Below are 23,782 nucleotides of genomic sequence, written 5' to 3' on the forward strand. Positions count from 1 at the left end.
CATAATTTACTTAACTGTTCCCCTAAAGCTGGACATATATTTCTATAATCAATATTCTATATTTCAATATAGGCATATTCTATATATCAAAATAGGAATATTTTATATTTCAAACATCTAAATAATGCTGCAGTGAACATGTTTGTGCTTGCGTTTTATTATTCCCTTAGGCTAGATCCCCAAATGTGAGATTTCAGGACTCTGGAAGGCCTGGTATCTAATTCCAACCCTATCACCAAACTGCTCTGTGGTCCAAGGCAAGTCACTTCTCTAGGCCTCAGGTACCACAAGGAGAATGAAATGGACAGATAAACCCAACATGTATTTCTGCAGAAATACAACTGTAGAATGGCCAGTAACAGGATTTTAACATCTGGCAGCCACACACACAAAGTCAGCCTAAATATGGACTGCACCACCTGACACATTCTGTGACCATACCTTACCGACGCATTTGGTCTCTGTCAAACCTGTTTCATGCTGATTTAGCATAACGGTCTCTGCTGAAAGTCCATGATTTGCTCCAGGTGGAAAGGATTAGCAACGGATTCCCTCAAAGCAGAGAGGAGGTCAACAGGTGAGAGACCAGAAGCACCAGGCCCTGTCTCCCCTCTTACCCTGCCTCCAAAGCAAATGTAGTCCCCCTCTAGTTCCTGGAGGAGGAGTGGGGTCCCTATTAAGTTTGCACCAGGCAGTCCCACAAACCCCCAACACAGCCCAGGAATGACTGCATGACCAAAGATGAACCAATCAGGTTCTTTCCTCAGAAATCTGGGGTTGAGACCTGAGACATGGGGATTAACTCTAAGGTCACAGGAAGGAGGAGGGGAGTATGCATTTAGGCTAACCAAAATCATGGCGGAAATGAGATGTTGCCCATAAGCCCAGGACACTGGTCTGCAGGGAGCAGCAGGACAATAATTAGATATTCAGAAAGAACTGCAAACACCCTTCACGTCTCAGTCTGGTCCCAGCAATATTTCACTTCCTGTCCTAAGAAACCTATAAGTCTTCTAGTTGTTCCCTTACAATACCTGATCACCCTTAACATCACCAGCCTGCAGGGGTTTTTGCTTCTGGAACTGGAAGTGCCCAAGTGTTCCCCAGCCAGACCAAGTGGACTGGGAGAGTTAACAGAGATGCCTGGCAATGCCAGATGCTCAAGTCAATAGATTGAGGGTGGAGGTAAGACAAAGAATATTAGCAAATAAATCTTTAAGCACTTGCTCCTCCATCCTTGCCTATAACAATGACAAAGGTAAAAACAAAAACAAAACAAAACAAAAAAACTCAGTGAGCCAGACACCAGGGACAAATAACTAGATCAGTAAAAGGGTTTGTGTAACCATTTCCCCCAGGATGTGCTCTTTTGAGATGGCCTGCACTGGAGGGGTGCCAGGTTGCCCTGAACCAGGTTGGGCCCAGTCATGAATTCAAGTCCCAGCCTGACGTAAGCAGGGACACTGCACAGGAGTCCTCCCCAAAGTCCTACTGGCTGGCACACTGGTACTTACAGATGAGCTTAAGACATATTAAGCAGAGCTAAGGAAAATAGTTTCCCTCCACCAGGTCCGGCTATGCTCCTAGATAAGAAACATCTCCTGCCAAGAGTTAGGGACCAATTGCCTAAAAGAGAAAAAACAATAGGCACAGGGGAAAGGTTCTGGCTCTAGAGCCTGGAAATATGCCCCAAAGAACCACTAAGCCTTCTATCAGGCAGGCCTTTATCCTGGAAGTCCCTCTGTTCAGTGGTGACTGGCCCCCTCCCCAAGACAACCCCAGGCCGCAGGGGTGAGGACATCCAGTGGTTCTAAAGGCCACTGCCTCCCCTGGTTCCCAGCCCAGGAGTCAAGCCGACTTCTGTCCTCTTCAATGGCTTTTCCACTCTTTGAATGGAGTTCCTTGTGCCACGCTTTAGATATAAAATCCAGTTATCTAATATTTGTTAAAGCATAGAACCACTTTTCTCCAGTAAAATATGAAGCCATGAAGAGCACTGGTGGGGAGTCCAACAGGGGCTTTACTACTGACCCCGAGGAGGTCACTTCACCTCTCCAGCCTTGACTTTTGTCTTGACTTTCTTCAGCAGTAAAACCATGTCCCGGCGTGGAGTCTGCTTGGGATTCTCTCTCCCTCTCCCACTGCCCCTCCCCCCACTTGTGTGCTCACTCTCTCTGGAATAAATAAATCAATCTTTTTTTTTTTAATCTAACAAGAGTACATAGTTGTTCTAGATATTTACAGAAGGCAAAGCTAAAAAAACATAAATTGTTGAGAAACAGATTTAGGGCTCAAATCTAATTAGAAAATGTTTCTAATATGCAAATCTGTCCAATAATGCAACTGACTGTCTGGGGAGGTAATGAACTCCCTCCCTATCATTAGAAGTAGCCAAGCAAAGACTGAAGGACCACAGGCTAAGGAACTGCAGAGGAGATTCCTTAGATAATCTCTGAGATCCTGTCCAGCCCAAGATCCCACAAAATGAAATAGATGATAAAACAATTATAGCCACATTTAGCAAATCATAGAGCAGCAGAATTAGCCACTACCCTTTAAGTTTGAAAGAAGTATGCTGACAGCAAATAAAAGTATGAATTTATGCTATGGTGGGTAAGCTTCCAGACTTCATTACTCCAATCTGAAAACAGAAATAGGTCCAAGAAGGGTTTCACTGAATGAATAAATATTCAACCCTGGAAAGCCTGGCATCATGGCTGACAAGAATGCCTCCCCCTGCCCCTGCCCCAGAACATTCTCACACCCGCACTGTCAGGGGCAACACACAGCACTGAATGAGTTGTGGATTCTGGCAGGTGCAACCACAGAGAAACACACTGCACAGCACCTTCCAGAGAAAGGGCCTGGCTTTTGATGCCTGGCACGATTCCTGATGGGTGAGGAGCAGGAGGTCATGGGCACTCTGACCAGACACTGCCCCTCCCACAGGGTGAGGGACAAGACCACACACAGAGCCTTGGCCACAGTGTCACTCACAGTCTCGAAAGAGCCTGGTTATTCTGGAACAGCAGTTCTGGCAACGTGTGGAGCTGGTTCCGGTTCAGTCGTCTAAAAAAGAAAGAAGAAAGGAAGAGTTGGAAGGTGCCTCAGTGTCCAGGAAATCAAAAAACTTTTCAGAACTCCTTGGGTTTGGAGCAATAGGGGCACAGGGTTCAAATCCTAAAAAGGTCATTGTGTAACCCCAGGGAAATGACCTTCTCTGGGGTTCAGTTTCTATAAAGTGGGAGTTCACCATCCAACACTTGGGGAGGACAAGCACAGATTACTTGTGGAAGCCCTGGCCAAGAAGCTGATGGGCAGTAAACGCCTTAAATGGTCTCCTCCTAATGCTTATCGCCATCATCATGTTACATTTGCAAGACCCACTGTGATTCATAAGGCACTGATTGAAATATTATCTTGGCTTATGGGTTGCACACCTGACTATATTTGAAATATGAGATACACCCTAATGGGTAAGACCAGCCCCCTGGTTCTGATTCCTCACTGCTTTCATCCACATTTGACTCAGTGGCAACTTAGTTCTCTTTTATTATTTTCTTTAGGTCTTTTTTCAAAATGAAAATAACTTTATTGATTTTTTTATTATCTATGAAAACACATACTTAATTCCTTAAAAACCTTAAATAACAAAAGAAAAAGTATTGGGCCACCTGCATTTTCCTTACTCAACAATTTGTGGATGTCTCCTCATGCTAAACAATAGAGAATAACTCCTTTACTTTTAGTGACTGACTAGTATGTCCATCATTTCTAATTGCTCTACTGGTGGACAGAACAACTTTTCAGTTTTATAAACACAGGCAGGAGTAGTAAGTCTGGTTCTGGATGTGGCCCAGACAAGAAGATATAATTTATAAAGAACCCAGATGTGTCCTAGGAAAGCCATGACACCTAACCAGACTCATTTTGCCACCATCAGCAACTACTTCTCTGTCACTGCAGTACAGGACTCCAGCCCATCCAGGGTGTGACACCTACAAGTATGGAACCTTGGTACTCATGCTGTTGTCCATTTGAATCTGCAAGTGCTTCACCTGGGAGTTGATAAGAGCCACAATATCCCAGCCTCTACCTCAGATCTGTTGACTCATATTTTGCATTTCAGCAAGATCCCCAAGTGCATGTCAAGGCTAGAGAAGCAACAGTAAAATCCAACCCCCTGCCCTCCAGACTACAGCACAGTTTGGATCTCATACAACCATCTCCTTTAACAGTGCCAGATGATGATAAACCAACTCAGCAAAAGCTTTCTGTTGCTGGGTAAGTGCGAGGGGGTGGGGGGGAGGAAGTAATGAAGTTGTCTGTGGCCAATAGTAACTGGTCTATGGTTACCTCCTAGGAGGTCACCCTTCATCTGATACGTGAGAAAGGTACCATTTTCCAGCATGGCACAGACAAGTAGACCAGCTGGAATAAGTTCACTCAAAAGGGCAGACTCCTAGGGAAACACATCACTGCCTTGGGAAAAAAGGGACCACCAATATAATCCTTAAAGCAACAGGAGTGGACATCAGATCACCCCAAGTTCCTTAACCTTGTCCAATAAATTAATCCTGTATTTACACTGCCAGGTAATCACTGGTTTTTGTTTTGTTTTGTTTTCCCCCAAGACTTTCTCATTTTTCCAGCTTCAATTTCTGAAAACACTGAAGAGGAAAAAAAAATTCAACAGCCAGTTTAAAGGAGAAAACCAAAGGACACTGAAGGAGGGCCCAGCATGGTGAAGGAGCATGGTAGCTAGAACAGTGACAGTGGTAGTGGTCACCAGTCCCCATTGGCCCTCCCCATGTGTCAGGCACTGGGACAAGTGTTTTGGAGACATTATCTTACCATCAGAGGGAAAGCAGAATGCACAGGTGCAGTTTTGTTTTGTTTTGTTTTTTGAGTATGACAACAACGGCTTCCATTCATGCACAGACCCTCCTGTCTCTTCCTTGCAATAACACTGAGGGCAAGTTTTACTGCTACCATCTTGCCACATGGCTTGGCTCTTATATGTGCTCTGAATGTTCATGGACTCTATTGAGCTGTCTCTGTGACAGCTGAAGGAACTGGGATGTCAAGAGGTGAGTGACTCACCCTCATGACCGCCAAGTACTAGAGCCAGGTTCTGGAGACAGCTTCTCCCCCACATTACACACCAACCGCCCCACAGCTGGCATAGGGTGGCTGAGCATCCCACACTCCCTCTGTGCCCAGGACACACTGACCCTCATGGCCAGAGGGCTTGCACACTTCCACTTCTGTACTTGAGTCTGCAGTAACCACTTACAAGAGCCAGGTACGTCTGGTTCCCAAACCTCTCTACACCAGAGGTGCTTATGGTTATGTGAAGAGGCCATCTCTGTGAAAATTAAATTGGACTCTTTGGAGAAAGTCAATAAACCAAAAGCTGTTCATTGGAGAGCTGTTGAATTAAATAAAAAACTGGGTCAGGGGCAGGAGGAGGGTCACAAAGAAACTCAGGGGTTGCCCAGGTGGCTCAGTCAGTTAAGCATCTGCCATTGGCTCAGGTAACAATCTTGGGGTCCTGGAATCGAGCCCCAAGTCAGGCTCTCTGCTTAGCAGAGAGTCTGCTTCTCCCTCTCACTGCCCCTCTGTGCTCTCTCACTCTCTCTCTCTCTCTCTCAAATAAATAAAATATTTTTAAAAATAAATAAAATCTCAAAAAAGAGAAGCAACTCAGAATTCTTCACCCAAATTGCTTCTAAGAGCCTTTTTTTTTTAAGATTTTATTTATTTATTCATGAGCAACAGAGAAAGGCAGAGACATAGGCAGAGGGAGAAGCAGGCTCTCTGCAGGAGCCTGATTTGGGACTCGATCCTGAACCCTGGGATCATGCCCTGAGCCAAAGGCAGATGCTCAACAGCTGAGCCACCCAGGTGCCCCTCTAAGGGCCTTTTAAACACCTCACTTCACCTTAAAGAAACCAAAACCAAAATCACAAGCAAGTAATTTGTATGAAGTGGAGGCAAGGAAAACAATATAGAACTCCAGTCTCATACTAAGAAGAAATGACTTGGCAAAAAAAGGTGGGGGAAGAGGGTCAATAAATGCACACTTACATGTTTGAGCTTAAAATGGAATGTTTCTAGAGTATGTGTGGTTTTTATGACTGCCTGCTTTACCCAACTTTTACGATTAACAGATCTACCACTGGAGAGGGTGTCAGCCATCCACAGTAAGCACTTGACAGCCTCAGGGACATGGCAGTCACAAACCCCAAGAAGAACCACCTGCTATGAACTTGCTGGGGAGAAAACCTGCCCCAGAAGAAAGGAACTAAAAGGACCAACTCTACAGGGGCAAGTCAGAACTCAACAAGGAAGGCCCCGCCCACTCCTACTCCTCCTGCAGGGCATGGCAGCACCAAGGCTAGAGCTGCAGGGGGGATTCAGTCCCAATCAGGCCCTCACAGCCAGGTCAGGAATATGTACTTTGTTCGGAGCCTTTGAAAGAAAACAAACACAGCACTAATCATCTGTTCTAGCTGCAGGCTCCTTATCACTCACTTTTAGGCCTGGATGAAGAACTCAAAAGAAAGACCACTTGATTTTCTTCCAGGCTGCAGGAAGGCAAGGAGATACCCATATTCTCCTCCCTTTATTTTATATCTTACTTCCTTTGAAGTAAAAGACAATAGTGAGGTATTAGGTCATAGTCATCAAGATCTCAGGCTTTGGAGGCAAAATGATCTGGGTTCTAATTCCCTCTTCTGTACTTAATCACTTAATAACACAAGTGCCTTAATTTCCAAGCACTTCAGTTTCTCATCTGTAAGATACCACTGAACAGTGTTTTTCAGGATTAAACGAGATATTGGGGATCCCTGGGTGGCGCAGCGGTTTGGTGCCGGCCTTTGGCCCAGGGCGCGATCCTGGAGACCCCGGATCGAATCCCACATCGGGCTCCCGGTGCATGGAGCCTGCCTTCTCCCTCTGGCTGTGTCTCTGCCTCTCTCTCTCTCTGTGTGACTATCATGAATAAATAAATAAAATCTTTAAAAAAAAAAAAAAAAACGAGATATTGTGGGGCAAAGAGCTTATCTTGGTGCCTGGCACAGAGTAAGGCAATCAGTTGTAGCTATAATCATACTTATAAACTCACTGTAAAAAACCCATAAAAAACATGAGCCCAAAGAATAAAATTAAAGTTACCTGATATCCCACCACTCAATGTAATGAAAATTAATCTTCCCAATTATTTCTCTCCTCCTGTATTCTATATACATGTAAGTTGATGTGATTTAAATATGTCATTTCCTGCCCTTTCCGTGTAATATTATATTGTGAGAACATTCTAATGGCCTTAAATATTCTTCAAAAATGTGACTTGATATCCTGTGTCTCCACAAGAATGGCTTTCTCCATTTTTTTGGTTGTTGTATTTAAATAATGTGCATAGAAAATCCTGACATATTAATTTTTAGCCACATCTCTGATTCCTTCCTTAAAGTAAAATGGACTTTCTGGTTCAAAGCATACAAACTCAAGGACTCTTGGCACCTTTTGACAGCCAAACCAAAGCAAAACAGTGAAACCAGTGACCCCTGTGAATGTGTGACCCCTCACCTCACTCATACCACATTCCCCCTTTTTTTTTTTTCATTATTGCCAATCTGAAATGCAAAACTTGATCAAGACCCATTTTCAAATGCAAAAGCCCTGTATGGAGCAAATCATGTAAATCAAAAACATCTCCACCTTCTAGCTTCTGTACTGTAGCACTGAACACCCAAGACACAGCTTCACAGGTGGCCACTGGGTCTTCCCTGACAGTCCCCTTGGCACACAAATTCTTCCTTCCTGCCACACAAACAGTAGTGTGGACAGTGGTCACACCCAGCATATAAGATTATAGGAAGGAATTTCACTTCCTCTGTACTGCATGGATTTTTTGCCATAATGTATTATCAGACAAAAACAACAAAGAGAGTTGCATTTAGTTGCACTGTCCTCGCCGTCACCTTGTGATGATGCTGTGACCACTTCCACGGCTGTGGCTGCCCCTGGCTCCCAGCAGCAGGTGGGAGGCAGGTGGGGCATGCGGTTCCCTCCCTGCACATTGCCCTTGCTGCCAGGCTCAACTGTTGCATCCCTTCAGCACGGCCCCTCCACCCTGAGCCCGCACCCACAGATACTCACAGCCGCTCCAGCTCCTTCATGTCGTCAAAAGCCCCCCGTTCCACCACTCCAATCTGGTTCTCCATCAGCTGCCTGAGGAAGCAGAGACAAAGACAGCTCCAGGACGCTGGACAAGGACTATCAGCAACATCTGGTGCAAGGCAGTGAAGCCGGAGCAAGGCCCGAGACATGCACAGACCCGGGTCTTGGCCTGAGCTGACAAAACTGCCCCACAAACCCAACAGATATCCTCAGCATACCCAGCCCTGACGGCAAGATGTACTTCCAGCCCCTGAGCCCATGCAGACCTCTCTGCAGCCACCGTGGCCACAGCACACCAGAATACCAGGCCACCGCTCCATGTTCCAGGAACTGGGACCCAGGGAGCAGGGGCCAACTCCAGGCTGCTGGCACCCGTGCCCTCCTTCCGCCCATGTCCGAGGGGCAAAGCAGGGGGATGGGTCAGTAACAGGGGGAGGGGAGTCTGTGCCAACTGGGCAAAGCCCACACATGAAGCAAACACACTTTGCAGTTGGCAGACAACACCCCCTCTGCCTGCACCCCTACACCGCCTGGCCCCATCTGCTGCCAACTCAATCACCTGGCTCCATGAAACTGTACCTCCTCACCACCAACGCTCCCTACAACCCAGAACATCCGGCTGGCAAGCAGTTTGCTTGTTGTGTGGTAATTTTTGAGATGGTCAAGTGTATTTTTCTCCCCTCATTCTCCCCTGTCCATTCTTAAGCAGGTGGCTTAAGGTCCCACGTGGACCTCAGAGGATGAGGTCTGGGGTAGTGCAGGGGGCAGAAACTTCAACCACACACTTTTCTTCTTCCACCTTGTTTCCAAAAGCCTGAGCTGTTAAGGAACTCATGTTGGAGGATAGGGTGGGTGAGAGATGCCAGGGGGGAGGGAGGGTTTTCCCAGATTCAGAAGAGATTCCTGGAGCCTGGGAAGGAGTTAAAGGTCAGTGGGTTCTAGAGCAGCAGAGACCCCTACCTAGTGACTGACAGCTATGACCCCAGAGAAGATAGAGAGTCCCCAGCCCCACCAAAGATTCTCAAAGCAGCAAAGTAGTTCTGAAAAACTACAGCCCAAGGACGCTTGCACTACTCTGGAAGTAAGGAGTGAAGACCCTATGATTGTCTGATGTTGAATGTGTCAGAATGTATGCATGTGTCTGAGGGCCACAGACCAGGAAGAGATGAAGGGATCCATTCCTTCCCCTCCTCACTCTTCACCCCTGCCCAGTTTGACAAGGGAAATGCTGCAGGTGGCTCCTTTGGTGCCTAGTGGTCAACCCCAAAAGAGCCCACACCTGCCACCTCCAATATCTGCTACTGTCAGGCACCTGAGGACAGCCACCTCTATCCTCAACTGTCCCCATTCACCTATGGGTGAGTCAGGGGTAGTTGTGGCCTCGCTGGGGAGTCTTTCTGAGGCACAGCATCCAAAGAACTATGGAGACTGTTATAGACTGAAATGCATCCCCTCAAAATTCACACACTGAAGCCCTAACCCCCAATGTGATTTGGAGACAGAGCCTGTAGGGAGGTAATCAAAATTTAATGAGGTCAAAAGGGTAGGGCCCTAATCTGATAGGACTGGTATCCTTATAAGAATAGGAAAAGAGGGCAGCCCCGGTGGCGCAGTGGTTTAGTGCTGCAGGGTGTGATCCTGGAGACCCCGGATCGAGTCCCACGTTGAGCTCCTTGCATGGAGCCTGCTTCTCCCTCTGCCTGTGTCTCTGCCTCTCTCTCTGTGTGTGTCTCTCATGAATAAATAAATAAAATCTTTATAAAAAAAAAAAAAGAAGAGGAAAAGACATAGAGACTTCTTTCTATACATACACAGAGGAAAGGACATGTGAAGACACAGCAAGAAGGTGGCCAAGAAGAAAGGCCTCACTGGGAACAACCCTAATGACACCTTGATCACAGACTTCTAGCATCAAGAACTGTGAGATAATAAGTTTCTGTGTTTAAGCCACTCAGTCTGTGGTCTTGTGCTGGTGGCCCCAGCAGACTAAGCCAGAGACCTAAAGCTTCCTCATGGTCGACCAGTCTTCCCTCATTCCAGGACAAGACTCCCTATCTGTCCAGGCCAGGTCCTGCTAGGCAGCAGCCACTGGTGCCTATGCCACGCCCAATTTTTCAGCCATGTACGAGGTCATGGCTGCTCGGGCTCAGGACTCACCATGACTTCCATTCCACCTCCCTCAGGGCCTCCGAAGGTTGACTCCACAGGGAGGGGCCCATGGTGGCCTATGACTCTACAACCCACAGCTATGGCTCTGCCTCAGATGCACAGGGCCATGGTCAAGGGGGGAGGGGGCAGGAGGGAGGTAACGAGTGGGGCTACAGCCCATACTCACAGCACTCGCAGCTGCTTGAGCCCCACGAAGTCATTTTTGTGGATCCGAGTGATGTTGTTGCCATTGAGTTCCCTGGTGGAGGAAAGAAAATGAAATAGTGAGATAGTAGTGAGATGCCCAGGGCAGGCCACCAAGCCAGGGCTCAGCTCCACATTCCCTCTCCACCAGACTCCAGCCTGTCATCTCACCAACAGGGCTGGGTGCTTCCCAGCCAAGCCCTGGGGCCCTCAAGTCTATGTCAAGGCCCAAAAAGCTGAGGCCCATCTTTGCAGCAGACGTCCAGCCAGGGAAATGCACAAGGCACAGGCTTGCTGCTGGGAGAGCTGTGGGAGCCGAAGTCATGGCTTTTGCCCAGAAAGAGCTCAGGCTAATTGGACAGCCAAGACATTCATGCAAGGAGGAATTTGGAAACTAGCCAACTGGAGGCTATTCAAGAGGATCCCCCCATCTATAAGGTGAGGATAAAAACTGTGACTATCTCACTGGGTAGCATGGGGCCTAAACCAGTAAAGAGCATGGCCTGTGCTGGGAAAGGGCCCCCTACAGACACCAATGCTGTCATCTCGTGGCACAGGCTCCTTGGAGCTGTACAGATTCTGAGCAGAAGAGAGCCTGGTGGGTCTGGTGGGTCATTTTAAGGAGACTGAGGATGTGGGACTCAAGCTAAGGCCTACAACACTAGGCAGATGTGCCTAGTGAGAGGGATGGGGTGGATGTTCCAGGAAAGAACACCCCAGAGTATCTGGGGGCTGAGGGACGAGACAGGCTGGGCATCGGGAACTGGGGGAAGCAGGGTTGGGGGAATGAGAGTCCAGATCACAGGGGCCTGTGAAAGCAAGTAGAGGAGCCAGGGAGCCAGGGAGGTCTGCAGGCAGGAGCCCACCACAAAGTCAGGGAAGGAGGGCAAGGTCAAGGAGGGGAGGGGGCCCATTGTCTGGATCCCAAGGCCAGCCCTGAACTGCAGGGGCTCCTCCCCCCACACCACCCTGGCCTCTGGCCCATCCCCCTTTCCAAGGCTACACATGTTCCTCCTTGGCCCTATCAAACCATGACCTGGGCACTTTGGACAGGGACCCCACCTTTAAGGCCATCTGGCCCCTGCTGAGCCTCCCAGGGAAGCTCACTTGCCTCTGCCAGGCTACTTCTCTTCACAGGGAGCTAGTGCAGCCTTGGAAAAGCAGGTGCTCCCAGGAGGCAGCTACTACACTCCCCAGAAAGTTCTTCTACTAGGCCACACACAGCAAATCTCAATCAGGCCTGCCCCACACCCAGCTGTCACCTCCGCATTTCATCGGTCTCCCTGTGGCAGCTCCGTGTTCACATCCACGCCACCTCCTCCACTTTCTCACCACGTCACAGTCACTTATGTGCTTGGCAACAACGTAACTACCCCCATCCCAGCGCACACATGCACACAAGGGCACAAGCACACGCGCGCACGCGCACACACACACACACACACACACACACAATGTTCCCCTGCAGCCCAGCTTCCTCACTTACCAACATGGGTCAACCCAAATCCCAGCTACTTTGAAAAACAGCAAGGTCTCTCTCCTGTAAGCATGTAGGAAGTGTGTTTGGCCTAGACAATGATCTAGAGTTGCATCTACTACAAACAAACCACATATTTTAGTTTTCACATACTCCAGAAACCAGGCTCTGTGTTCCAGCCTCATAAGGGGCTGGAAAGTAATTACAGCACCCACCTTACAGATGAGGAAATTGTGCCTCAGAGAGGTGAGGTGTCTTCCAGAGGTCACCAGCTGGTCAAAGACAGAGCAGAGTTCTGGACATGCCGTCTGATCCTAGGGCCCGGGCTATTTCCAGCAGGCCAGCCTGGTAACAAGCTGATAACTCATTCAACCCATCAGTCTCGCTGCCCTTCCCCTGAGTCTGGCTCCTGATCCTGAGGAGCACCTGGAAAAACTCATTCCCTGCTCATCTCTTTTCTAACAGGATTTCTCAGAGGGGCTTGAGGCCTCTCTAAGGAAACGGAGCCACTGAGGAGTACCCCAGACCAAGCTGTTTCCCACCCTAGATGCTGTGAGGAGGCCCTCTCCACCTGAGACAGGTTCTTTTCAACCTGAGGGTCTTTTTTCTTGAACCAAACATTCTTTCCTGAAATAGCCACCCTTCGGCCTCACCTGCACTGCACCCCAACCCACCCCTTCAGCACACAGTCGTGCCTCAAGCATCGAGAACTTCCTCAACAAGCCCTCAAACTGGTTCCCTCTGCAAGCAGAGCTGGTTTCCTGCCAAAACTTTCATCCCCAAACCCAAAACCAGAAGGAATTTTTGAATGTTTTAATTTTTTGATTATAAAGATCCATCAGCACTGATCACAAGAGCAAAAATGTTAAACTTAAATGGATGTCAACAGGAATGCCTGGGTGGCTCAGCGGTTGAACGTGTCTGCCTTCAGCTCAGGGCATGATCCTAGAGTCCCGGGATCGAGTCCCACATCAGACTCCCCACAGGGAGCCTGCTTCTGCCTCTGCCTGTGTCTCTGCCTCTCTCTGTGTGTCTTTCATGATTAAATAGATAAAATCTTAAAAAAAAAAAAAGTCTACATAGTATTTGGTTTCACAGATGTGCTGGAAGGTCAACCGAGTGTTGCTCTGATGTCTATTAATTTTTTTATTTTAAAGATTTTATTTATTTATTCATGAGAGACACAGAGAGAGAGAGGCAGAGACACAGGCAGAGGCAGAAGCAGGCTCCATGCAGGGAGCCCAATGTGGGACTCAATCCTGGGTCTCCAGGATCAGGCCCTGGGCTGAAGGCGGCGCTAAACCGCTGAGCCACCCGGGCTGCCCACTACGTAGACTTTAAAAGAGTACAAATCAGTTTGTACTGACAGGGAAAGATGTCCATGATACAGTTTGTGGTAAAATGATCACAAGAGAGCTTGTATTCTATGAGCTCATTCATGCAAAATCCCACGCATGTCCATCCTGTTATGTGCATAGAGCGAGGTCCCTGGCGGCTATTTACCACATATTCATGCCTATAACTGCTAAATGGTGACTTTAGTTTCTTTTGTACACTTTTCTGCACTGTTTGAATTTTTAAATTATATCTATATTTTATAAGCAACGTAATATTCAAGTTATTGCATTTAAAAAGAGTAATATGGGGTCCCTGGGTGGCACAGCGGTTTAGCGCCTGCCTTTGGCCCAGGGTCCGATCCTGGAGACCCGGGATCGAATCCCACGTCGGGCTCCTGGTGCATGGAGCCTGCTTCTCCCTCTGCCTATGTCTCTGCCTCTATCTGTCTCTCTCTGTGACTATCATAAATAAATAACATTTTAAAAAAAATAAATAAATAAAATAATAAAAATAAAAAGAGTAATATGGGGTGCCTGGGTGGCTCAGTTGGTTGGGCAACTGGCTCTTGATTTCCACTCAGGTCAAGATCTCAGGGTCCTGGGATCAGGCCCCACATTGGGCTCTATGCTAGGTGTGGAGCCTGCTTGGCGTTCTCTCTCCCTCTATTCCTCGCCCACCTATGCACACTCTCTCTCAAAGAAAAAAAATAAAATAAAGAGTAATACGTGTACATTGTTGAATTGTTTCAATTTTCTGAAGAATAAAAAAAAAATCACACATAAATTCATCACCTAGAATTAACCCCTGTTAACATTTTGGAATAGTTTCTTCCAACCCTGTTTTCTTTGGACACAATTTTTAAATGGTTGAAATAATTTAATAAATACTTATTGAAGACTTACTGTTTGTAAAGCATTTTGCAAGGTCCTGAAGATATGAGGATGACTGAGATACACATGGTATGTACTCCTTCCACAAGGTTCTACCCTGTTCATTCCCCACTGATGATTTTTGACTGGTCATCAATTATCCCTGGATTTAGATCTATCAAGTTACTGGGGCATTCCCTGATCCCTGGTTACTGGACACCTGAGTTGTTTTGATATCGTTCAATTATAAACACCACCACACAAAGTATGGTGGAAAGAATACATTCCTAGAAATGGAATTACTCAGTCACAAGTCATGAGGACCTGACAATTGGCTCATTCCTCCTCATGGCAACCACATATAAGGCAATTGACTTCAATAATTGTTCACTTCAGAGACAACAAAACTGAGGCAAAGAGAAACTTTAAGATTTGTCTGAACAAGGCAAGGCCCAACATGGAAGTCAGGAAGGAATCCCTGAGGATGGAATTCCCTGAGGTGGGTCTGGGTGGGATGGAGGGCTCACAGGGACTTCTGGTGTCATGTCACAGTCACATGCCTCTCTTCTCACCCTTTTGTGCCAGCCCCACTGCTCAGACTCTGGACCCCTCCCTTAGCCCACCCTCTTCCCCACCCCTCCTCACCTCCTCACTTCCTACACCCCACTCCACCCCTATGCAAGAAAAGACGTGGGATAGACAGGCAAACAATGAGGCAAATACAGCCTCTCTCTCAGGAGGCCCTGCTGCTTCCAGACAAGAATGTCCACGGACACCTAAGCCCACAGGCCCCTGCCCACCCCATCCCATCAGCCTTGCTCTCTAACCCAGGAGCCAAGTGCCTCCTCTCAGGGGAGAGCACTCTGGAGGCAGACCAGGAGGCAGAGGCAACTCCCATCAGGCACCAGGGCAGAGGGCTGCTGCTAAAAAGGCATTGTCACCACTTGGGCCCAAGAAATGACCTCCCCTGGGCAGCCCACCCTCACTCGGTCTGCAGAGCAGCCCATCTGGACCGAGTTTCCAACGTGGGCCGACCACTTCCCCTCAAAACCTCAGCAGAGGCTGCGGGAATGAGGCAAGGAGGTCACTTTTCTCCAGGGCCTGATTCCTCCAACAGGTGGTCCTTGAGTGTTGCCATGGAGACTCCCTCCCCAGCGAGCTGCCTGGGGAAAAAAGAAGCTGGGAGAAGCTGCTATGACCTTAAGACCTTTGCAGCCAGACCAGCCAAATGGGGTGGGCCTCCAGTGCAGTTCCAGGCCTGGTTTCCAGGAAGAACCCTGACCAAGAGCTACCCAGGCTCCCTGAGGTTCTCGCCACCAGAGTCTACATCCACCTCTCCTCACCCCTGGACACCCACTATGTGCAGGTTCTGAGCCTAATTCCACACACCCTTCATCTCACTCCATCCTCACCTTCACAGTGAGGTGAGTCGTGTTCTCTCCACTTTGCTAAGGAGAAAACTGAGGCACAGACCTGGTGAAGCGATTGCCCAGGGCAACTTAGCTAACTAGGGGTAGGGCTGCGATCAAACCCCGGCGGATGTGATTCCATGTTCTTTCCCCCCAATCATGATGCCTCCTGCCAACTCTGTCAAGCCCACCCCTCACCCCAAATGCTCATGAGAAACAACTTGGAGGCTTTGGGTAGGAAACACTGGGGCTCTGTACAAAGACCATGTGCTCTGCCTAACCGGCAACATCAGGGGGTCCTCAGCCAGCTGAGCCATGTGTGTTCCTAGTGGCTAAGAGCTTAGCCTTTGTGCCTAAACTGTCCAGCTTCAAATTCCTGCCCTAGCTGTGTAACCTTGGGTGTGTTGCTTAAATGCTCTATGCCTCAGTTTCCCCATTTGCACAATGAGGATAATGACAGTAACTACTTCTTAGAAGTATGGTGAGATGTAAATAACGTAATATTTCTTTCTTTTAAGATTTATTTATTTATTTATTTATTTATTTATTTATTTTAGAGAGGGGCAGACAGAGGGAAAGGGAGAATCTCAAGCAGAATCCACACTGAGCCTGGAGCCCAACACAGGGCTTGATCTCAGGACCCCAAGATCACAACCTGAACCAAAACCAAGAGTCGTCCACTTAACCAACTGAGCCACCCAGGTGCCTCAATGACAATATTTCTAAAACACGGAGAGCAATGCCTGGCACACACAAGGGCTCTTTGCATCAGTATTATGTGCTGTGATTAATTCACTGCTACTACTGTTGCGGAGGTTTCCCTCAAGGGCTATGGCTCCACCAGGAGGACAGTGCCCCAGGCTCCGCTCAGGCTGGTGCAGGACAGGCAGCCCACTGAGCCGGGGGTAGCCAGCAGCTGCCCATGCCCTGCAGGTGCCAGGACGGTAAGGCCCAGGGAAGATGGCCTAAGACAGTTCTCTCTCTTCCAAAAGTGAGGGGTGTGCATCCATCCTTCTCCCCCAGAAGGAAATACACTCCAGTGGCAAATGGCCCTGATATCCATCAGCTCCTGTGTGGTCTTACCCTGAAAGAAAAGCCTCAGTGGTAAAAGGTTTTGGAGAAAATCCTCTGAGGCGAAGTTACCAAGATAAAAACAAAAACACACAAGGATTTCTTAAATCCTTTCAGGAAACAAAACTCTGATCCCCAGCACCTGGGTGTTTGGTGATAAACGGAAAGAACCCCTTCGGATTTCTGAACGCTGCAGGAATAAACAGCCTGGGTCCCTCCTGGCGTGTCCTGGGGGTCCCACATGCCTTGCGAGCATTTCTTGCTCTTAGAGCTCCGCCACTTCCAGCACCAGTTCCCTAAGGGACCAGAACCTTTCCATGGTGCCCCAAGCCTGTGTGGCCATGGTGAGGCTGAGGCCCAGGGATGCTCCGAACCCCTCCCTGCTGGATCTCCAAAAAATAAACATGCAGCTCTGGCTGGAGCTGAGACAGGTGTCTGGGCTGGGGAACTGTACACCTCGGCTCTGTCCTTTGAAATCTTAACCTGGCCAAATCCGGGGCAGTGAGAGCCTGCAGTCAGAAGAGAGAACGGAGGGGGTCCTACCCAGCGAGGGCCCCCTGAATGACAGGCTGAACACCCCAACCTGCAGGCCGCCCAGCTGCACACCCATGCCACTGCTCATGGAGTGCCTGGAGCCCCCACAGAGCCAACTAACTGGGCGCCCCACATCCCCTCTGGCTCCCCTCCAATCTGTTCTCCTAGCCACAGCCAGAGGCATCCTTTCAAGATGCAGATCTGATCGTGTCACTCCCACTTAAGCCCTTCAATGAATCCCCATTGCTCTTGGAATTGATACAAAAAAATCTCCTTACCAAGAACTACAAGGCCCACGTGGCCTGCCCCACACGCTGCCGCCCCCCTGCCCCCCCTCCCGTTCTGATTCGCTCCCTCCTGTGGCAGGGCCTTTGAACTGCCATCCCCTCTGCCTAGAATAGTCCTTCCTCTTTGCCTGATTCCAACTTTTTCCTTCCAGCTGATCAAACTCCCTATAACAGGCCTGCAGAACACCCCCAAGCCCCTCCTCTGCAACACCAAACAGATTTGGATTTGGGAGCTTCCTTGACTGCTATCTCAGCCCCTACATGAATTTATAAGCTACTTGAGGACATGGATTGTGGTTTCTTTTTTCTTTTCTTTTCTTTTCTTTTCTTTTCTTTTCTTTCTTTCTTTCCTTTCTTTCTTTTCTTTCTTCCTTCCTTCCTTCCTTCCTTCCTTCCTTCCTTCCTTCCTTTCTTTCTTTCTTTCTTAAGATTCTAGTTATTTATTTGACAGAGAGAGAGAGCACAAGCAGGGAGAGTGGCCAGCAGAGGGAGAGGGAGAAGCAGACTCCCCACGGAGCAGGGAGTCCAATGTGACTTGAGGATCCAGGACCCTGGAATCATGACCTGAGCTGGAGGCAGACCATAACTGACTGAACCACCCAGGTGCGCCCTGTTGGTTTTTTCTCAGTATTGTATCCTTAGGGCCTAACACTGTTAAGTGGCACCTCACAGATGCTGCAAGAAGTAGTTCTTGAATGCATGAACAGATTTGCATTAAAATGGACATATTCCAAACAGGATGTGCTGTGGGGGTTTTACATTTCCCTGCCCCCCAACACAAAGAAAAAAAAACTACACTAAGAAATGTTCTTCCTTGGAGCACCTGGGTGGCCCCAGTTGGTTAAGTGTCCAACTCTTGATCTCAGCTCAGGTCTTGATCTCAGAGTCATGAGTTCAAGCCCCATGTTGAGTTCCACGCTGGGAACTATTTAAAAAAGAAAAGAAAAGGAAAAGGAAAAGAAATGTTCTCCTTTATCAAATCATTATGTTGTACACCTGAAACTAATCTACCACTGTATGTCAATTATTTGACTTAAAAATAAATAAATTGGCGGGGGGGGGGGGGGGGGGCACCTGGCTGGCTCAGTTGGTAGAGCATGCAGGTCTTGATCTCAGGATTGTGAGTTTGAGCCCCATACTGGGTGTAGAGATTACCTAAAAATATTTTTTAAATAATAAATTTTTAAATAAAAAAATAAAAGTTAAAAAGAAATGCTCTCCCCAAATGGATATCCACCAAGAAAAGCTCCACACACAGAAGATGCTGCTGTGTTACCAATGACTTCCCACAGAGCCCACAGGTTAAAAGACTGCTTTTTCCTCAGCAGCTCTCAGAGGAAAATACCAGCCTTCAGGACTTGAGCTGCTCTGCTCCTCTGCTTCCTTCAACACACCAGCATTCCTGTCTCAGCTGGAGCCTTTGCCCACGTTGCTCTCTCAGCCCAGAACTGCCCAGAACAGTCCTGCCCACCAACACATACACCTGACTGATCCCTAACGCCCTTCAGGGCTTCAGTTGAAACACCTGTTCTTTTTTTTTTTTTTTTTTTTAGAGAGAGAGAGAGAGAGAGAGAGGCAGAGACACAGACAGAGGGAGAAGCAGGCTCCATGCAGGGAGCCCAAAGTGGGACTCAATCCCAGGTCTCCAGGATCACGCCCCAGGATGAAGGTGGCGCTACACCACTGAGCCACCTGGGCTGCCCTGAGACACTTGTTCTAGACCAGCCTCCCGGGTGTGTTCACTCGGCTCCTCCGCCAGAACTAGGATTGGAATCTGGAGCTGTGTGCAACATGCAGTCCTTTGTGAAGGCCAGTCTCTCCTGCCAGGCTCACAGGGGCAGATGCCACATCTGGTTTGCTCCCTGTGTAAGCCCAGCACCCTCAACACAGTAAATGTTCACTGAACAGAGAGAAAATAGGCTGAAGGAGCGACCCTGCCCACAAGCCCAGCTGCTGCTGGCATATCTCAGCCGAAGTGCAGCACACACTCCCATCAGCTGGCTGAGCCTTGCCCACAATCCTCAGGCACCGGCAGGTCAGGGTCAGGAGCCCCCCAAGCCCCTCACACCCCCCACACCCAGCAGAGCCCACAGGCCCGGAATCAACCCCAGCCCTGGGACTGGCCTCCAGCACACCACTGGTCAAGAAGCCCCAGGGATGAGTACCAGGGGCCCCACGCAGGGGGCAGAGCTGCTACAGTCCCACTCTGCCCTGGGCTCCTGAGGACCTGTCTTGTCACTTTGGCTTGAATACCAGCAATATGTGTACTATCACAACCAAGCTAATCTAAGCTTCAGGACAGCACCTGGCTCAAAGGTTTATTATCAGTTCTGACTCCCGTTATGAAGAGACTGAGGCATAAAGCATTTAAGTAACTCGTTCAAGATCAGCTAGCTGGTAAGGAGGTTGAGGAGTCAAGCCCAAGCATGTCTCTCACTCCAGGGCCCAGATTCTTCTTTTTTTTTTTTCTTTTAATTCCAATAAAATATAGATAACAAAATTTACCACTTTAACTAGTTTAGGTGTGCAGTTCAGTAGTGTTAAGCATATTCACATTGTCGTGCAACAGATCTCCAGAGATTTTTCATCCTGAAAAACCAAAACTCTGTTCCCATTAAACAATAACTCTTCATTTCTCCCTCCCTTTGACCCTGGCAACCACCATTCTGCTTCTCTGTCTCTACAAATTTGACTATTTTTTTAAAAGATTTTATTTATTTGAGAGAGAGATACAGAGAGCGTGAGAGAGAGAGAACACAACCAGGGTAGAAGGGCAGAGGGAGAGGGAGAAGGAGAAGCAGGCTCCCCATTGAGCAGGGTCCTGAGATCATTACCTGAGCCAAAGGCAGACACTTAACCGACAGGGTCACCCGGGTGCCCTGTGAATTTGACTATTTTAGATACTTCATATAAGTGGAATCACACAGTACTTGTCTTTCTATGACTGGCTTATTTCACTCAGCATTAATGTCCTCTTTGCAGCATATGATGGGATCTCCTTCCTTTTTTAGGGCTGAAGAATATTCCACTATCTGTGTGTCTATATCATATTATGTTTATCCATTCATCTGTAGATGGACACGTGGGCTGCTTCCACCCTCTGGTGGCTTTTATGAATAATGCTGCGATGAACATGGGTGTACAAATATCCCTGAGACCCTGTTTCAAATCTTTTGGGTGTATATCCAGAAGTGGACTTGCTGGATCATATGGTAATTCTATTTAATTTGGGGGAGATCATCAGAGTATTTTCCAGAGGGGCTGCATATTTTACATTCCCCGAAATAGTACACTGGGGTTCCAATGTCCCCACATCCTCAACACCAATTGTTATTTCCTGTTTTTTGATAGCAGCCATCCTGATGGGTATAAGGTGGTCAGGGACCAGGTGTTAACCCCAGTTCTGTGGTGTGTTCTATTCTGAGGTTCAAACTGCACCCCAGTCTCTTCATTACCAAGGCCTGCCCTTACTTTTGCCAATCCCCTTTCCAGGTCTGGGGCCCACCCCTAAAGCACAGCCTACAGCCAGTGCCCCACTGTCAGCCACCAGCCTCTGTGTCCATTGCCTGCCAGCCCTCTCTCCACTCACCGCCTACCCCAGGCCCCTAACTCCCTGACACTGACCTCCACCTGTAACACCACTGCCCCCAACTCTGCTCACCAGCCCTACCCTGAAGCTGGACACCCCTCCCTATGCCAGCCTACACTTGGGTCCACCCTGTAAACATGTATAGGTTGGGCTCAATCATGGCCAATTTGCCTTTATGCTCCTGTGCTAAGCCCTATAGGGGTTTTATAGGTGCTGAATGAATGTTTGATAAATGAATGAATGAAAGAAGCCAGGCCTTATTCAGATACGTGGTGCAGTAGTCAGATTTAAAAACTAAACATGTACACGTCTCAGAGCCTCAAGGCTCGGGGACCCTAGGCACCCCACTCACCAGCCTGTGCCACCGAGCAGATGATGTGCCTCCCCAACCTTCTCCTCAGCAGCAGAGTGCTGATATACCTTCCTCCCGGGACTGTTGTGAGCAGGGAAAGGGCAGTGGAGGGTAAAGCATCACTCTGGGCCTGGCCCGGGTGGGGGGCTCTCTGGGGTGATTGCTGACACCACCACAATCCCTCACTGCCATGCTCCTCCTCTGACCCATATCCTCCACCCCCAATTGTCTGGCTCCTCCTTTCCAAATCGCCCCCCTCCCCTGCATGCTCTGGCCCACCTGCCCCTACACTGCCAGCTACTGGCTCTGAAGCCCGCTCCCCCTCAGAGCTCCTGGTGTTCTGTCCTCCCACAGATTTCCTCACCACCCACTCGCTCCCCAACCATCTGCCTTCGCCTCCCACTTCTCCCAGGAAACCGGCTGCCCAGCTTGGCTGGTGACCCCCACCACAGGTCCAGAAGCCGTCCTCAGCCCTCGTCCTCAGACAGCCTGGCTGCTCTCCCAGGCTAAGCCTCCCCACCTCCAAACTCCTCTGGCCTGGGCAGCAACTACCGAGCCAGGTCCAGACCCACAAACGGCCAGGAGCTCCTCCAGCCTCTCCACCTTCTTCTTGTTGCCTGCCCTCTTTTTTTTTTTTTTTTCTTAATTGAGGTATACAACTGACATACAACATTATATTAGTTTCAGGCATATAACATTTTGATCAGATATCTGTATATATTGCAAAATGATCAGCGCAGTAAGTCTACTTAACATCTGTCACTTCACATAGTTACAATATTTTTTTTTCTTGCGATGAGGACTTTTAAGATCTACTCTCTTAACTTTTTTTTTTTAAGATTTTATTTATTTTTTCATGAGAGACACACTTACACAGAGAGAGGCAGAGACACAGGCAGAGGGAGAAGCAGGCCCCCTGACATGGGACTTGATCCCAGGTCTCCAGGATCACATCCTAGGCTGAAGGCGGCGCTAAACGCTAAGCCACCTGGGCTGCCCTTAACAACTTTTAAATATACAATACAGTATTATTAACTGCAGTCTCCATGCTATACATTACCTCGCAGGACTTTACTGACTTTATAACTGGAAGTCAGTACCTTTTGCCCACCTTCAGCCATTTCACCTCCTACCACTTTAATGTGGGCAAAAACTAAAGGTAATTTCATGCATCAACCAAGGATGTACTTTCCTCACCAGGAAACCCCCAGAAATAAGCAGTGTTTCTCAGATTGTGTTCTGGGCACCTCCTGCCTCTGAATCACCTGAACTGCCTTCGCCCAAAATCTGCTGAATCAACATCTCTGGGATGAGTCTCAGAATCTATATTTCATACCAGCTTCCCAGGAAATTCTTTTATTTTTTTTAAGATTTTATCTTTGTAAGTAATTTCTACACCCAACATGGGGCCCAAATTCACAACCTGGAGATCAAGAGTTGCATGCTCTCCCAACTGAGCCAGTTGGGTGCCCCCCCCCCCCACAGTAAATTCTTATTCCCATTGAAGTTTCTGTTCCAACTCCTCCCCAGGAGGCCCTGCCAAACTGTCTCTCTAGTCCACATACTCTACAGAGTAACCAACCCCTACATCTTTTTCACGTAGCTGATTACTGGCAATTCAAACAAAAGAGGTAGATGCCAGCTTTGTGGCTTCCCCTCCAGGATCAGCCACCTTCCCTACATTTACTCCATTCACAAGATCATTCTCCCAGGCTGGAGCCTTGAGGCCCCACAACCCTCCTATTTTCTCTCTCTGCATTTCTACCTTGGTCCAGATCTGCTTCCTCCTGCGGCTCGGCCTCTGTGGCCTAACTCCATGAGGGCTGTGGCCATAGCCTACTGCTGCTGTAACAAATTACTACCCGCTTTGGGGTTTAAACCAACGCGAATGTATTATCCTACAGCTCTAGAGGCCTCTTTTGGCTTGTGGTCCCTCCGGTCACCACTCCCACCTCTTGCTTCCGTTTCTCCAGGGTTAATCCTCCTGCCTCTCTCTTATAGGGCCCCTGGGATGACGGGCCTACCTTAATCATGCAAGGTCATCTCTCATCTCAAGATCCTTGACTGCATCTGCAAAGCCCCTTGTGCCATGTGAGGCAACATATGCATGGGTTCCAGGGATTGGAACACAGACATCTCTGGGGACCATGATTCAACCCACAATAACTTTATTTTCTAAAGCAAAGATCAGAAATACAAAATGTCTTAGCAAGTGTTTAAAAAAAAACTCATTGAACACACATTTTTTAAGCACCTACCATGTACCAGGCAATAGGAATACAAAGGTACATGAGACACCGCCTCTGCCCTCAGG

General features: G+C 48.3%; 1 protein-coding gene across 2 annotated transcripts in view; it reads right to left on the reverse strand.

Moving 5' to 3' along the window:
- Positions 1 to 23,782, reverse strand: part of SLIT1 (slit guidance ligand 1) — a 167,474-nt gene that overhangs the window by 134,057 nt on the left and 9,635 nt on the right. For both annotated transcript variants that reach the window (XM_025983279.2, XM_072739663.1), the window contains exons 2-4: positions 10,526 to 10,597; positions 8,170 to 8,241; positions 2,998 to 3,069 (exon numbers count right to left, since the gene is read on the reverse strand). In XM_025983279.2, coding sequence (XP_025839064.1) covers positions 2,998 to 3,069; positions 8,170 to 8,241; positions 10,526 to 10,597 — 216 coding nt within the window. The remainder of the gene's footprint in view (positions 1 to 2,997; positions 3,070 to 8,169; positions 8,242 to 10,525; positions 10,598 to 23,782) is intronic.

The sequence above is a fragment of the Vulpes vulpes genome, chromosome 15, assembly GCF_048418805.1.
Source record: "Vulpes vulpes isolate BD-2025 chromosome 15, VulVul3, whole genome shotgun sequence".
NCBI lineage: Eukaryota > Metazoa > Chordata > Mammalia > Carnivora > Canidae > Vulpes > Vulpes vulpes.